Here is a 14,383-nt window from a genome sequence, read left to right as displayed (position 1 = left end):
GCTTTTATGTCTACATTGCTGTCTTCCTGTCTTGGGCAGCCTCAACATCCGCTGCTTTGTTCCCAAATAAGTCACATCATATTGAAATATTTGTTTATCTCTTTCTAACGGATTTGTTCCCACTGAAATTACAGTCCCATTGTTCTCTCCTTTTCTCCTTGTCTTCATATCCCACGCTTACTCTCCACATGAATATGCAGTTCTCGCCCTCATAGACCAGCAGCTAATTGCATATTTTGGCAAGATCTTTAAAATTGTGATAAAAGGCAGTTAGCAAGTAAAGCTGCCTATTTTTTTTATTTATTTATTAGAAATTAGTTCTGTCTAAAGCAGGTGTACAGTATTTTTTTTGTCTTTGAAAAATCAATAACTAAAGGCTTGTTAAAGACATAGATATGGGCAAATACAGGAACTGGTTGCACCAAGTTCATAAGTTGAAACTTAGTCTAGTTATGACGAAAGTGTTTACTAAGGAGAGATTTACACATCACTAAATTAAAACTGGTTACACCACACAAACAGTTCTTATGTAGAGTTTAGTTGTTACTAAATATCCAGCGTAAGCTAGCTGAATGAACCAACTGACAAAGCTAACATTAGCTTGCTAATGTTTGACCCGTTTAGACAGAAGAGTAAAAGAGGTATGATGTGGAATATGTTTGACATATCTGACCTGACACTTGAAACCGCCCCCCCCCCCCCCCCCCAAAAAAAACCCCCATTAAATCTCAAATGTGATGTTGAAATATTGAAATGGCTCTTTCCTGATGGCTTGTTTTGGTAGGGTTGAGTAATCAGATGATATATGAATTGACGATATACCGCCAAACAATATAAATGTGAAAATAAAATAAATTTGAAAAATTAATAAATTTGACATTTTGCCATAGCTAGCTACTTATCTCTTGGTGTATTAGGCAAATATGAGATTTTTATCAATGTAATGTGGTTTGGTTATTGTATCCATGTACAGTTTCTCAACTGATTGTTTTCAGAAAATGAATGTAATATACGATACATATACATATATAATATAATATACCATGATATACTGTATATCAGTCTTGTGATATAAAATTGCATATTCTGTGATAAAGGATTTTATCTATATCCACCACCCCTAGTCTCAGGTGACGTCACTCTTTATTGAGTATAACAGGCTCCTGCTGATCATATTAGCTGGCACCAAAGACCAGGCGAGGCTGGTTTAATATTCTGCTTTTTACGACTGATGTCAGTTTCAAAAAGAGGTGATGGACACAGTGATCTTTAAAAACCCACACAGATGTCCGGTGGTTCAATCTCTGTGTTCCTGTTGACAGATTCTGTTTTATATTATATTCAGCTAATGCACCGTATTTGAGAGGTCGGATTAGTTTCGAGCTTTCATATGTGCAAAACCAGGTTCTGCATATTGGTAAAACTATTAATCATCACTAAGAAAACCACACAACTATGTCAAAGCCATACAGGAAATCATATGTCAATCTTATTCTGGCTGAATAGAATGTTTTAGGTGGTAATTGACTTCAGGAGATGACCCATGCAAGATGTGATGCTTGCATCATCATATGAACACGAATGTAACATCATTCACTCGGCTGCCAAGCAGCATTGTTCATTCTCTGGATGTTTGGAGGGAAGCCAGGGGAGCAGGGCCTTCAACCTCTTCACTGGCACACCACTACATTCTCTGTCTTGTGGAGAAATATGAATCACACATCCATGCCTCGTCTCATTATCTTCACTTGTGTGAACATGCCTGCATGCTCAAGGGCATACAGATGCACACATGCACACAATGGCATGCAGGTATTGTATGTGCCTTTGGAAAGACCAAACACAGACTGTGAGCTTGTACTTGCACACATAAAGGCACGAGCTGAGATGCACACAGTCAGAGAGATTGCTGCCTGTGGGGCTGCTCCAGGTAAGGAGCGGGTCCCGCTCTGCTTAAGAAACCTTCGTGCCTTTAGACCTCTCAGCTGGTGTACCCTTGAACTCTGCATACATCCCATCTGTACACCCAGATCCTCCCTGTGCTCCACTCTGCAGCCCAGACCTCAACTTCTGCCAGGGAATTCATTAACTGCATGTCTCATAGGTATTTATAGAAATGCAAGGCGTTTCACTCTCACCTGCAGACACACAAACGCATACAAAAGTCATGAAGCACAGTCTGAGATACACTTGGTGAACAACTGAAAGAAAAGTTAAAGTTTGACCTTTCTTGCTTTCTTTACTTCCCCTATCTTCATTTACAGGAGCACTTAGAGCACCTCTCAGACAAAATCAAGACAACTGCACCCAACAACAACTACAACCATGTTGATTGGACACTCTGAGCCTTAGTAATGTCAACAAAGTTTACTTCACTGTGTTGTTCTCTGTTTTCTTGTCAGAATGATGTATGTGCAGAGTTTGAAGGCTGTTTTTACATTCAAGACGTGCACATACAAGCGCAATTTGTGACATTACAAATAATTTTGAAGCCAGTCTCAGTCCAATAATGAAGTGTGCATGTTTATAACTTCCAGTACACGTACAATGAGAAGGCACTTTATGGTGAAGTAGGACAGATCTTGTTTTAAGCACTTAAACTTTCAAAATGAACAATATTTACATGTTCATAGATCCTGAATTTTTCAATCAGAAGAGCAAAAGTTGTGCTTTTAAGATTTTTTCACAATTTCAATGTGGAAAAACCATATGAGACATGATTTATTATTCAAAGCAGAGTCATTTTAAATGTCTGAATGCATGACTGGAGGGCGCCTTTAATATTAAGGCTTTTTCACTCTCATTCTTTGTCTTATTTCTATTTGAGGGATAATGATGCTCTCAATTATAGAGCTACGGTTCCCATGATGCTTTGGGGGATGTGCACAGAAAAATAATGTTTGTAATGTAAAATTTTGGCAAATTTACCACCAATAAAATTGTGTTGAATTAGCTATTTGCATGTCCTGTATGCAATATACCAAGGGATGCTCAGACAACTGGATTACTTTGATACTGAAGAAAACTAAAAAAACATTTCTCAGGCAAGTTCTGAGGTTAAGGAGCATCTTTTCTTCTAAGTTGATTTATGGACATTTACTGGACATCTGAGATAATGATACCTCAGAAAGTGTAAGTCACACGAATTTAAAAATATGCATACTATGTCTTTATTTTCAGATTTGACTCTGAGGAGTGTCATTTTTTACACGAATTGCGTCAATCAGGTGCTAAGGGTTTTAAAATACCTTAATTGCCTCTGTGAACTGAAACTGCTCACCCCTCTACACCCCCCTGGGAAGGTGCACCTCGCAGTATGAAAACCCTCGACTAAGAGGAACAATAGCTGTAAATCCATTCACCACAAAACACTAAACAAACTGCATATTCACACATTTTTTGTCTGTCTTTGCAAAAAAATGTGAAATTGCCACATCTTTCAGCTACAGCGCCATTATCCTGCGCACTTCATCCTTCGTTCACTGTTTACAAATGACATCAAAGATTCCTATTCCCACTCCAGCGTCACACAAGAGAGCTTTAGAGAGACAAATTATTGGTTCATGAGGCAAAAAGCTCATGAAATGAATTTAAGAGAAATTAGAGCAGCTTCAGTTTACATTTCATAATTTTGACCTCTCTGCAAACAGCTTGCTTCTCCCTGCTGTAAAGTGCCGGGTTGTGATGCAGAGTCTTGAAATTGTCATTAACGGTGATCATGAGAGGGATGTAATTGGTATTTGTGGTACATACTAATTGCTGTGTTAATATGCAGACCTTGGTTTTTGCTGTGCGTTCTCCTGCAATTATCTGACAAGATCACCAGCTTGGAGAGGAAGAGCTATTTTGCGGGGCTGAGGGTGAAGATGAAGTTGCTAGGCTCAAATCTAGAGGCAGGATGTCAGGAGTTGGCAAATCAAAAGATGAGTATCTCTTGCTTGAGGCATAAAAAGGGATTCTCTCAGCAAAACAGCGATGAGAATGAGCCATGATGAAGACGAGAGCAGCGTTTCACGTGTTCCAAATGTAGCAAGAGCTCTATACTGTACCTCACTTTCAATGTGTGAATCTGTCCTCACTATCCATTCTTAGTTTACTGTAGCTTCTGTATCCAAAGAAGCACTAAGGGAGGGACAAATATAATGTGCCTGAGAGTAAAAGTGTGTTTAAACTGTATCAAGTGTGTGAGCTTTGAAAAATTAATGTTAATGTCCCAGAAATGGGAGAGTTGAGGCAGCAGAAAATGACATGAACTAGACAGTTTTTCTGAATGTGATTTGATGAGCTTCTAATCCTACTTCTTCTAATAGTATTTCTTTTAAGAACTTAATTAGTCAATAAATTGATTAGTAAATTAACCACTAACAATTCTGATAATTGATTAATTGTTTGAGTTATTTACTAAGCAACTCTACAATCATGCTATTGGCTGTGTGAGAAAATGACAATGCTAACATGCTGATGTCTAGCAAGTACAGTATAATGTTCACAGTTTTCACCATCTTAGTTAAGTGTGTTAGTCTGCTAACATTTTCTAATTAGCTACAGTAGTACCGCTGAGGTTGATGGGATGAAGTATTGAACAGACTGAAAATATGACGCTAGATGAAAAGTCAGGGGATCATCAAAGTCACTAGGATTCATCCTCTGGGGACCATGACAATCTGAAACTTGTTGAGATATTTCAGACTTGACTGAAGTATTGGACTGACAGATTGCCATCCCTAGAGCTGCTAACATAGCTGAAAATGCTAAAAATGTACTGGATGTGCCTCCTTAAAGCTGCAGTGTGTAGAATTTAGTGGCATCTATCGGAACAGACTTGTCAGAAATGGAATATAATATTCATAAGTATGTTTTGATTAGTGTATAATCACCTGAAAATAAGAATTGTGTGGGTCCCCTTCCACGGAGGCCGCCATGTTGCACAGCCATGTTTCTACAGTAGCCCAGAACGGACAAACCAAACACTGGCTCTAGAGAGGGCCTGTCATGTTTTTTTTTTATGACTTTCACGGCCACTGCAGGTTCTCCTACACACTTGGAATTGGAAGGTGCAGTTGGAGGGGTGTTCAGTTGGTTGCAATCTGCAACCTCACTGCTAGATGCCACTAAATCTTACACACTGGACCTTTAAATGTGAGTTTTGGTCATCATTGTATAATTGTAAATTCAATAACTTTTTGTTTTGGAGTTAGTTTTGGATTGCTGGTTGGACAAAACAAGCAATTCAACACCTTGGGGTCTAGGAAATTGTGATTTGGCACATATTGTTTCAAGCAGCAGGTTGTCCCTTTAAGTATGTAGGTGAAAACCCTGTTCACATCTACCATGATGAAGTGCACATTTGTTTATCAACAGCTTTCATCCATGATAACTCATATCTCCCCGGAGGACCACATGCTGTCTCCACTCAAGCAGTGAGACGCCTGGTTTCTGGAGCAAATTAATTCCCAGTTGGAGAATGACTGTTATGAATGGTTGGGCGAGGGAGATGGATGGGCTGCCCATTCTCCTGCACAACCCTCTGCTCCCAGTAACAAAGATGTTGGGGCTTGTCCTACTTTTGTGGGAGGAAATATGTGGCTCTGTACAGTAGCTCAGGGGACTCTCCATGTGCGGCTGCGAGGGCTGCTGTGTTAACAGACTTTGAGCAAAAAGAAACCCAGAGGAAATCTACCAACAGAGAGAATGATGTAGAGCTGTGAAGCTCCAAATTTGGATTCTTCACGTTGATTACATCCCTTCTCAGATACAGGCTCCTTGTTTGAAAGAGCTCGCTACACTGTGTTGACATTTGGTGTGTGCGTGTGTGTGTGAGACTGCAGTTCAGGCCGAGGTAGTCCCATGACATTCAGTCTGAGACTCATAATGTTGTGCAAGCCTCGTGAACCGCTATTCTGCCATGCTGTAGACAACACATATCCACAAATGCTGCTGATTCTTTGACCAAAGTTGACGTCATTTGTCTTTTTGAGCATAAATTGTGCAAAACAAGTCTGATGGCATTATTTATCTTTCAAGCAGGCATCTGTCTAGTAGCAAGGAGCTGCGCATGTGCACCACAATCCATCTCTGGTACCTGGTAAAGGTTCTGCACCTCTAAAATGTCACCTTATTAGATATTAATGAAAACAGAGAAAAGTCACTTTGTAAAATGTTAACAAATTCTGATCTATAGGGTTTCATAAGACCAGTGGTCACATTTTCACATTTTCACATTTTCATTTTACATAAAAGCCAGTTTCTCATTTAAATGATTAAATATATAAAATCCTACAAACCCTGCTGTAAATAGAAAATTAAAAGGAGCTCTCTGTGTGACATTTTTTGATAGAATGGTGATTTATCATGTTGCAGGTTGAAAATTAATGAGATATGTAGTATTTGAAAACGTGGGGCCTTCTCTGAAAATAATTGGATGTAAAAGTTTCTACTGAAAAATAAAGCTTGCATGAAATGAAAAATGCATTATGTTGTGGCCTTGTGTAGGTGTTCTGTTTGGTGTAAGTCATATATTGTTAAATATACTTTTGTGTTTGTTTATATCAAAGTCTTATCCTTTTCTCCGCTGCCTCATGCTTAAGCCAATTAACACGATCACCAGCAGTGTTGTGCCAGAGGTGTGAACTTGGTTGTTAGTGGCTGTGGTTGTAGTATTAGTGGTCTGTTTTTATTCTATTCTTTTGATGCCTCAATAATATTTAAATATTCACACAACTCCCTCTCGACATTAAGTTCCCAGCATTTAACATCTTGCCATTAAAGGCTATCCCATGGATATTTCATTAAGTCTGTCTCTAACTGAAGAATATGCAATCATGAGCATATTTAAATTATGAGTGTACAACAGTCATTTATCAAACACTAATAAACCTACAATCTCTTTCCTATTGTTTACAATAGCAAATGTGGTGTTCTGTTCTGTTTGTCAGTCGAATTGATGAATGGCAGCAGAGAAAATCTATAATCTGACTCGAACCATATTCATCAATAACAGGATGGAGCTGCTCTATCAAGTATGTAAAATGATTCAATCGAGTTGTGGTAACCTTTAGCATGACTGAGTGATCAGACAATAACTAGTGAAAGGTTATAAATTTGCATTTACATTTTAGGGTGATATATAATAAAGGCAAAATTACAGCACATTTCCTTAAATTGTTAGGATTAGATAGACAGAACTCAGATCTAGCTGAAAAACAATTAAATGCTTCACTTTGGGTAAAAAATGGTCAGATTTTGGGTTTATGAATACTCAGGAAACACAATCTCATCATTCCAATCCCATCACAGCTCAGGAGTTAAATCAAGATATTAACTACAGATCATATCCTCAAACAGGGAAGAGTTAATGACACCAAGTATCACACACAAACCTGTACACTTGTACACTCCTACTGACAAACTTTGACAGATGACTGGTCTGTAGCACTGACAGAAACCCATGAAGACCCATGTAGTGCTGGGAAATAATGATGTTGGGTGACAGATTAGAAACCTAATGATAGCATCGTATGCCTTTCTCTCCTCTTTTCACTCCCTTCATCTGATCTCTCATATCTCCTTACATCATTCACACCCACATCTGTCCCTGATGTTCACATTTTTTTTGTACAGCATGCAAATAACTGAATTCATATGCTCTGTGGGCAAGAAGAACCCTTTCCTCCTCAATCAGCTTATAGGACAACTGCTGCTGATGTATGCCTGAATCCCTCTAGTCCGCTTTACGAGCTCCACAAGCTGCTCAGAGCCTCTATAGAGCCTTAACTACCCAACCAGGGAGAAGGAGAGATTCCCATAATGCCCCCCTACTGTCACCAGTGACTGAGAACTGGATGCTAGCCACCTTGCTAAGCACGTTCACACAAAGCAAATCCTTTAGGTTGTTTATCTGGTCTCTTCAAAAAACTGTCTTTTAACATTTGTTTCTTCGTTTGTGAGGAGGGACAGAAATACATAGAAGATGAGACTCTGAAAGTCATCTGAGCTGGAAGTAGCTGTGCAATTAACCAAACAAAAGTCAGTAAAAAGATGGCAGCAGAAACAAGCTGACATGCAGTGTATTATCACCTTGTTAGCAGTAGCAGTGTAACAGTTTCCTGTTTACACATCCAGCAGATATGGAGTGACGTAAGCATTAATTTGCAGTTGAGTTTCAGGCCACCTGGCAAACATATCATTCTCCTTTTTGCTCTGTTTTTGGCCTCCACCAACTCCAAGGGAAATATTTGGCTCTTTCAGCTGTTTCAACTGCTTGACTGTTCACCAGCTAGTTGCTAACTTTGTCTTTCTGCCCTTCGGTGCTGTTGAAAACAGCTGCAAATGATGCTAACAAGACTGAATCAAAACAATAAAGTTGCAAGCCAGAAAACTGAAACAATGAGCTAAAAAGAGGCTAAAATGCTGAGGGAACCTGCAGAGGCAGGTGATAATTCTCTGTGGGTTCATGACTACATGCGACTCCTGTCACACTAAGTAATTTGATCCATGGTTGATATAAAAAATATTGAGCATAGAGCAGCTTTAAAGTAAGGTTTTCTTCCTGGCCGAGTAAGAAGGCAGCAAAAGAGAATTCCTCTTCAGTTTATTACTTTTTGACATATCTTTGGAAATAAACCCAATTTGTCACAGCTGAGGACAAAAATATTTATCTACCAACCCTAATCCCTTCACTGTTAAGCTAAGGCCTGTTTCTAATCATGTCCCCTCCTTGTAATTATCTTTTGGTGTGGAAATGTATTTCTCTCCCTTGTTTGTGTTGTAATGTACTACGTGCTTATTTCACACAGTTTCCTTAAATACTACTAAATACAGTGATTCATAAGCTTTAAATCCCACTATATTCCCTCCTGTAGGTGAAGACATTTAGTTTCCTGCCCTGCCACCATCTCCAACAAGGAGAGCAGTACTGTCTGTGGAGCCTTTTGTTCCAGCCGGATACCACCTGATTTCACTCATTATCCAGGCTCCTGAAATAGGCAGGCCTATTAAATCGCTTTTAATCAAGACCGTGGTTCATTAAATCAAGGAGACTTTAAAACGCTCTCTGTGGAAAACTCTTCCAGGACCCCTTTGTCATGCCTGAACCTGACCACCATGGGCGTGGGAGAAGCTTCAATGAAAGCCTCTTGAATAAAGGAGGAGCTTTAGTCGTCTTTAAGCAGAGGTCAACATCCGTGAATGACGGCCTGATAAACTGTGCAACTATGACTGATGAATTCTTGTACTGGAGTGTGAGGCGCGTACTTGCATAGACTCCTGCTGGTGTTGTGACACCCTGTCACCCTGTGTGCCAACTGACTGATTTGATTGATTTCTCCACTCTGTTTTTACTGTGGGCGTTGGTCAAGAGGGTTTCCTCTATAAAACATCACTTAATTTTGCTTTTAGCATTGATTGGAAGATTTAACATCATTAGGACTTGTAACATGTTGTTTTGCATTTCATTCAACACACCTGATTATGTTAATTAGCTGCATTTTAACAGGCAAAACATCAGTAACAGGAATTTATCTGGGCTTTTGTGCCAGTTGAGAAAGTTTTTGACATGTCTTAGCTGCAATGATAAGAAACCAAAAACCGAAGTGATGCTACAAACATCCATATCACCGAAACAGAAAACAGGAAATACAAATAGAGAAAGATGATTCTGAACAACTCAGTGATTTTTATATTGTATCAGTAGCCTACATGCTCTTGCAGAGCGCTGGACGATAATACGTAAACAAATAATTTTTCACCTGACAAACCAAACCACTTAATGAAAAGATGGTGTGAATGGCTGAGATCTTAAGAGACTTGATCTACTTCTGATGAACGATAGTATCCATCCAAGATTTTCCCCCGGGGACTTAGAATATGGTAATCAAATTATGTAATCATGTTGTGCTTAACAGAGCAAATATCCAAAGGCCTTGGAGCATCTCTTCCATTAAGCCATGATGTCTTTTATACACACAGTACAAGCACTCCTGTAATTAGATTCACTGTAAACATGAATACTGAAGTAGGAAAACCACCACACAATTACACTGAAATCTAAGATGTCAAAATGTTATGAGAAAGTGCCATCTGAAAAAAATGAAGTCAAGGTCAAGGTGTTCCTTATTATATACATCAAAGGAAGAATATACAGTACATTGGTTGAAACAAAAGCTCTTCTACTGTAGCTTTTCGTTTGATAAAGATGAGCAGCTGTGCTGAATCAGCTCACCTCACAGCATCTTCGATTGCACCTTCGCAGAAAGAGCAATGAGGCTGACATCCACACCTCCAAATTGCTTTTCTTCTTCTGCATCAATCTTTTCCAACATTTGATACAGTACAGTGATCCATTGCTCACAAAACACACCGACACACACACTGTCATTAACATACATAACACAAATTAGTAACTACTGCACTACAGTACCTTTATTCACATGTGTTTGTGATACTTTTAAGACCAAAAGCATGATCGGAGAAATTGAAGACACAAGTCCAGCCTTGTATTTCTGCCAAGCAGCTCTGGTCGTGCCAAGTTCTGATATTACCCATGCAGAGCAGAATCTACACCAGCCAACCATGAGGACAATATTTGGCCTCCATTCATGAAACCCAGCTCATGCCAAGACATTTGATCCACCCAATATTGTATCTTCATGTGCAGGCCCACGGCAATTATGCAAACATGCTACTGTGTTTACTGAAACACCTTACGCTCCATGGATTATACTGCCATATTAACCCACACTTATACATAGATGTACTAGATCTTGGAGGAATTAGAAGGTGAAAAAAAAGAAAAATACCAGGGAAAAAAAGGCAGAAAGATAGGACATCCTTATCTTGTTCCCTCAGCCAACTGCTTCCTGAGCTGCAACACCATAAGCTAACAATTCTCGCTGACTGACAATCGTGTAATAAATAAGGACTTAGAAGTGTATCTACTTTGAGGAAGGAAATCTGATAGCTCTGACTGATGCTGCACCACTGTTACATCAAGAAATGTGCACAGTATGAGCTTCATTTAAAATTCCCTGTTACAGAGCACAGACACAACTCTTGCAACTCTCAGTAGCCCAGAGATCCTGCAATACTGCTGTAAAAAAGACCCGTTATTATGCTGGCTTTGCTGTTTTACATTGAACCAAACATACTTTTTATACAGAACGGCGATGAACATTCCTGCCTTGAACAGGCTGGTAAAAAGGACTACTGATTTAAGCCTCACACCTCAGTTCAGAGGTCACTCAACATCCATGTAATGTTTTACACTATTTTAAAGCAACATACTGTATCTTAAATGATATTAATGCAAGATATGGAAAATTTCAGGAATCTTTCTTACAGCATGCACCCTCATTTAAAGTCCCACCTTTGCAAAAACATCAAGATGAAATTTAAAGGTGCAGTGTGTAGAATTTAGTGGCATCTAGCAGAACGGACTTGGAAGAAATGAAATATAATATTCATAACCTTAGAATGAGCCTTTTATATCTACAAAGGGAGCGGGTCCCCTTCCACGGAGGCCACCGTGTTGCATCATCATGTTTCTACAGTAGCCCAGAATGGACAAACCAAATATTGGCTTTAAAGAGGGTCTTTTGCGTTTTACTGTAAGTTCTCCTGCTTGCTTGGAAGGGGAAGGTGAGGGGAAGTGTATTAATTTGCTTGCAATCCACAACCTCACCACTAGATACCGCTAAATCTTTCACACCGGCCCTTTATAAATTATCACGAAATAGAGTTTGGACGTGTAATTGAGGATTGATTTTAGCCTGAAAGATTTCACGTTGAACAAAAACCACTCAGAAGTTTTACACATTTGGCATATTTGTCTGTAGTTGACACGTTACAACACAATTTACTGTCCACTACACTATGATGATAAAGCAAACCCCACCCATTCCCCACACAAGCAATACATCATGACCAAAGTCTGGCTGTATCACTCACAAATTCAGGTGGCTCTAATTTCATATGCACACACACACACTTGACTTCTAGGAGAAAGTGTTGTCAACATCAAAATAAATGCATCAGTTATGCAAGCGTCATGGCAGAAGATCCATTACCGACAGATAGAGCATCTGATCTGCATTCACTGGACATTTGCTGCTGGAGTAGCCCCCATATAGTGCGATGATTGAGAAAGAGCAGTATCAGGTTTCAGGCATGATCTAAACAAAGCACAGTGTAATGACTTGCATGCACATGATGAGAAACAAAGAAATTTCAGATAATTGAAGCATCATGGAGTGAAACATGGAAAACTGTGATTAAAGGGGAATGTGTTTAATCTTTGATTATATGTCCCATCACTCACTATCCTGGGCTTTTTCACTGACTCTTAACAAACTCAACTGAGGTAATCCAGACAAGAACTGCCGACTGCCTTGTCATGCATTTTCAATGAATACTGCTGCCTGAGTAATACATCATGAAATATTAAATTTTGGTCTTTAATGCTCCAGAGTACTGACTCAGGAGTCGTCTTTTGTTACATAATCAACTGTCTGGGAGCTGAAGTATCTCTGTCAGCCAACTGCACTAATTTCAATCACGCATCTAAAATCAAGAAGACGCTATCATTAACCACTTTGGAGGGATTATTGTTTGCACTGTGAGATTATTGTATTCAAATGACAATGATTATATTGTACATCAGACATGCTGCTGAAAGCTTTAGGTAGCAGTTACACAGTCTTCTGATATCTATAAAAGGAAAACCAGCTGAGGCATGATCACTATGTTTGCTCATTTTGTCATGTTTTGAACATTTTTGTGCCTTTTGTCCCATTTTTCTTGGTGTCTGAGTTGTTCAGCCTTTACCCGTGATGTAACATAAAAGCGTCTAGTCGCCAGTATCAATTTGCTATATGGAAATCGACGTCAAATTGCATGACGTCACGTGAGCATAAGCACGCATGTTAAGAAACTAATGAGTTGTTGTTCGCGGTGTCGAGGCTGCCCTGCTTAAACATCACAGGCTCGCCTCCTGTTTACCTCTGACATGCACCTGCACGTGAAAATAGGTGCGCCAGCCCTCTCTCTGTTTCCTCAGTGAGTATTAGAGATAATTTTAGCTGACCAAGTAGAGTGCATGCATAGATAATTAATTGTTCTCCCCTTTCCATCAATTTAAGCCGTTTTGCCAGAAGGGAAAATGCTTTGCTGTCTGTCAATTCAGCTGTAACTGATCAGAGCAGTTAAGTAAGCGGTTAAAAATGAACATATTTCATCCTAACACCATGTCTGTGTTGTCAGCTGACAATCTCTACCTGCCTCGGACTAAACGTGATAATATCCATTGTGTATGAAAATGCCCTTGACACGCTGCATTTAGAAGTGCGCCTTGATCACAGCATCAACTAAATCATAGAGAATAAACGAGCCTTCTTACCTGTAAATGCCCCTGGTACATATTGAGCACACAGTCAGTCGCGGATCTCTCCGTCAGCGGATCTTCAGACTTCTTCCAGACTTGTCAGGCTGAGAGTCGAAGTGGAAGTGTTGACATTAAAAGCTGCAGCAAGAGTTTGTTTTGGTGGGGGAGGGGGGGGGGGGGTTTTGGACAGGAGGTCCGGAGGAGCTGTCCTCTCCTCAGGTGCTGAAGCCGATACTTTGCGCTCATCCAGGATGCGCTGAGACAACGAGGCGCGCCGGGCGCAAGAGGAGTGCGACGTCGGACCGCACTTTTTTTTTTTTTTTTTTATCTCGCAGATTCCTCACAGTGTGCTGATGCTGGTTTTGCACAAGTACCGTCTTCGGGTAATGTAAAGCAGACTTGCAGCCCTTGTAGTAAAAAAAAAAAAGAAGAAAAATCTCCGCGTTTTTAAGTCTTCATCCTGATCGCTTTGCCGTTTTCCTCTGTGCCTACATCTCATATCGCCTCTGTCTCCCTCTCGCCTCCTCTCTCTCGGCTGTGGTTGAAATGTTTTGACGCTCCTCCGGGTTCATTCTCTTCTTATAATGCGCTCCTCTTCCCTGTTTGCCAACTACTCCCTCTGACCCAGCCCTCTGGTGCCTCCTCCAGTGCTGCCGTACTCCACAAGGAGGCACACAAGAACATTTCACTCACACTCACACAATTTTTTTCAGAAAAAACACAGAAAATGTCCAAAATGTGCTTTTATTCAAAATTTATTTTGGATTTATCACACACACATACACTTAAATATATAACTTCTTTTTATATACATTTTACTTTTACTTACATTTTTGGCTAATCTCTGTAGATTTTCTAGTTGAAATATTTGTTTTCCATTCAAATTAACTTTTACAGTATCTCTCACTTCTTTCTTACATATTATGCAATTTACAGTGAAATTTTCTAATTAAGTGCTAAAAGCAAACCGTGTACAGCACATATTATGTCTGAAAGAGCGTGATATCT

The 14,383-nt window shown here is 39.6% G+C and overlaps 1 protein-coding gene across 1 annotated transcript in view; it reads right to left on the bottom strand.

Moving 5' to 3' along the window:
* pex5la (peroxisomal biogenesis factor 5-like a) overlaps positions 1-13,975 on the bottom strand; it is a 94,869-nt gene extending 80,894 nt beyond the window's left edge. Inside the window, exon 1 of the mRNA XM_042417573.1 lies at positions 13,391-13,975. Coding sequence (XP_042273507.1) covers positions 13,391-13,411 — 21 coding nt within the window. The 5' untranslated portion in view covers positions 13,412-13,975. The remainder of the gene's footprint in view (positions 1-13,390) is intronic.
* Positions 13,976-14,383: the final 408 nt, after the last annotated feature.

The sequence above is a fragment of the Thunnus maccoyii genome, chromosome 7, assembly GCF_910596095.1.
Source record: "Thunnus maccoyii chromosome 7, fThuMac1.1, whole genome shotgun sequence".
In the NCBI taxonomy this organism is placed as follows: Eukaryota; Metazoa; Chordata; class Actinopteri; order Scombriformes; family Scombridae; genus Thunnus; species Thunnus maccoyii.
This window is presented reverse-complemented; position numbering and strand designations above follow the sequence as displayed.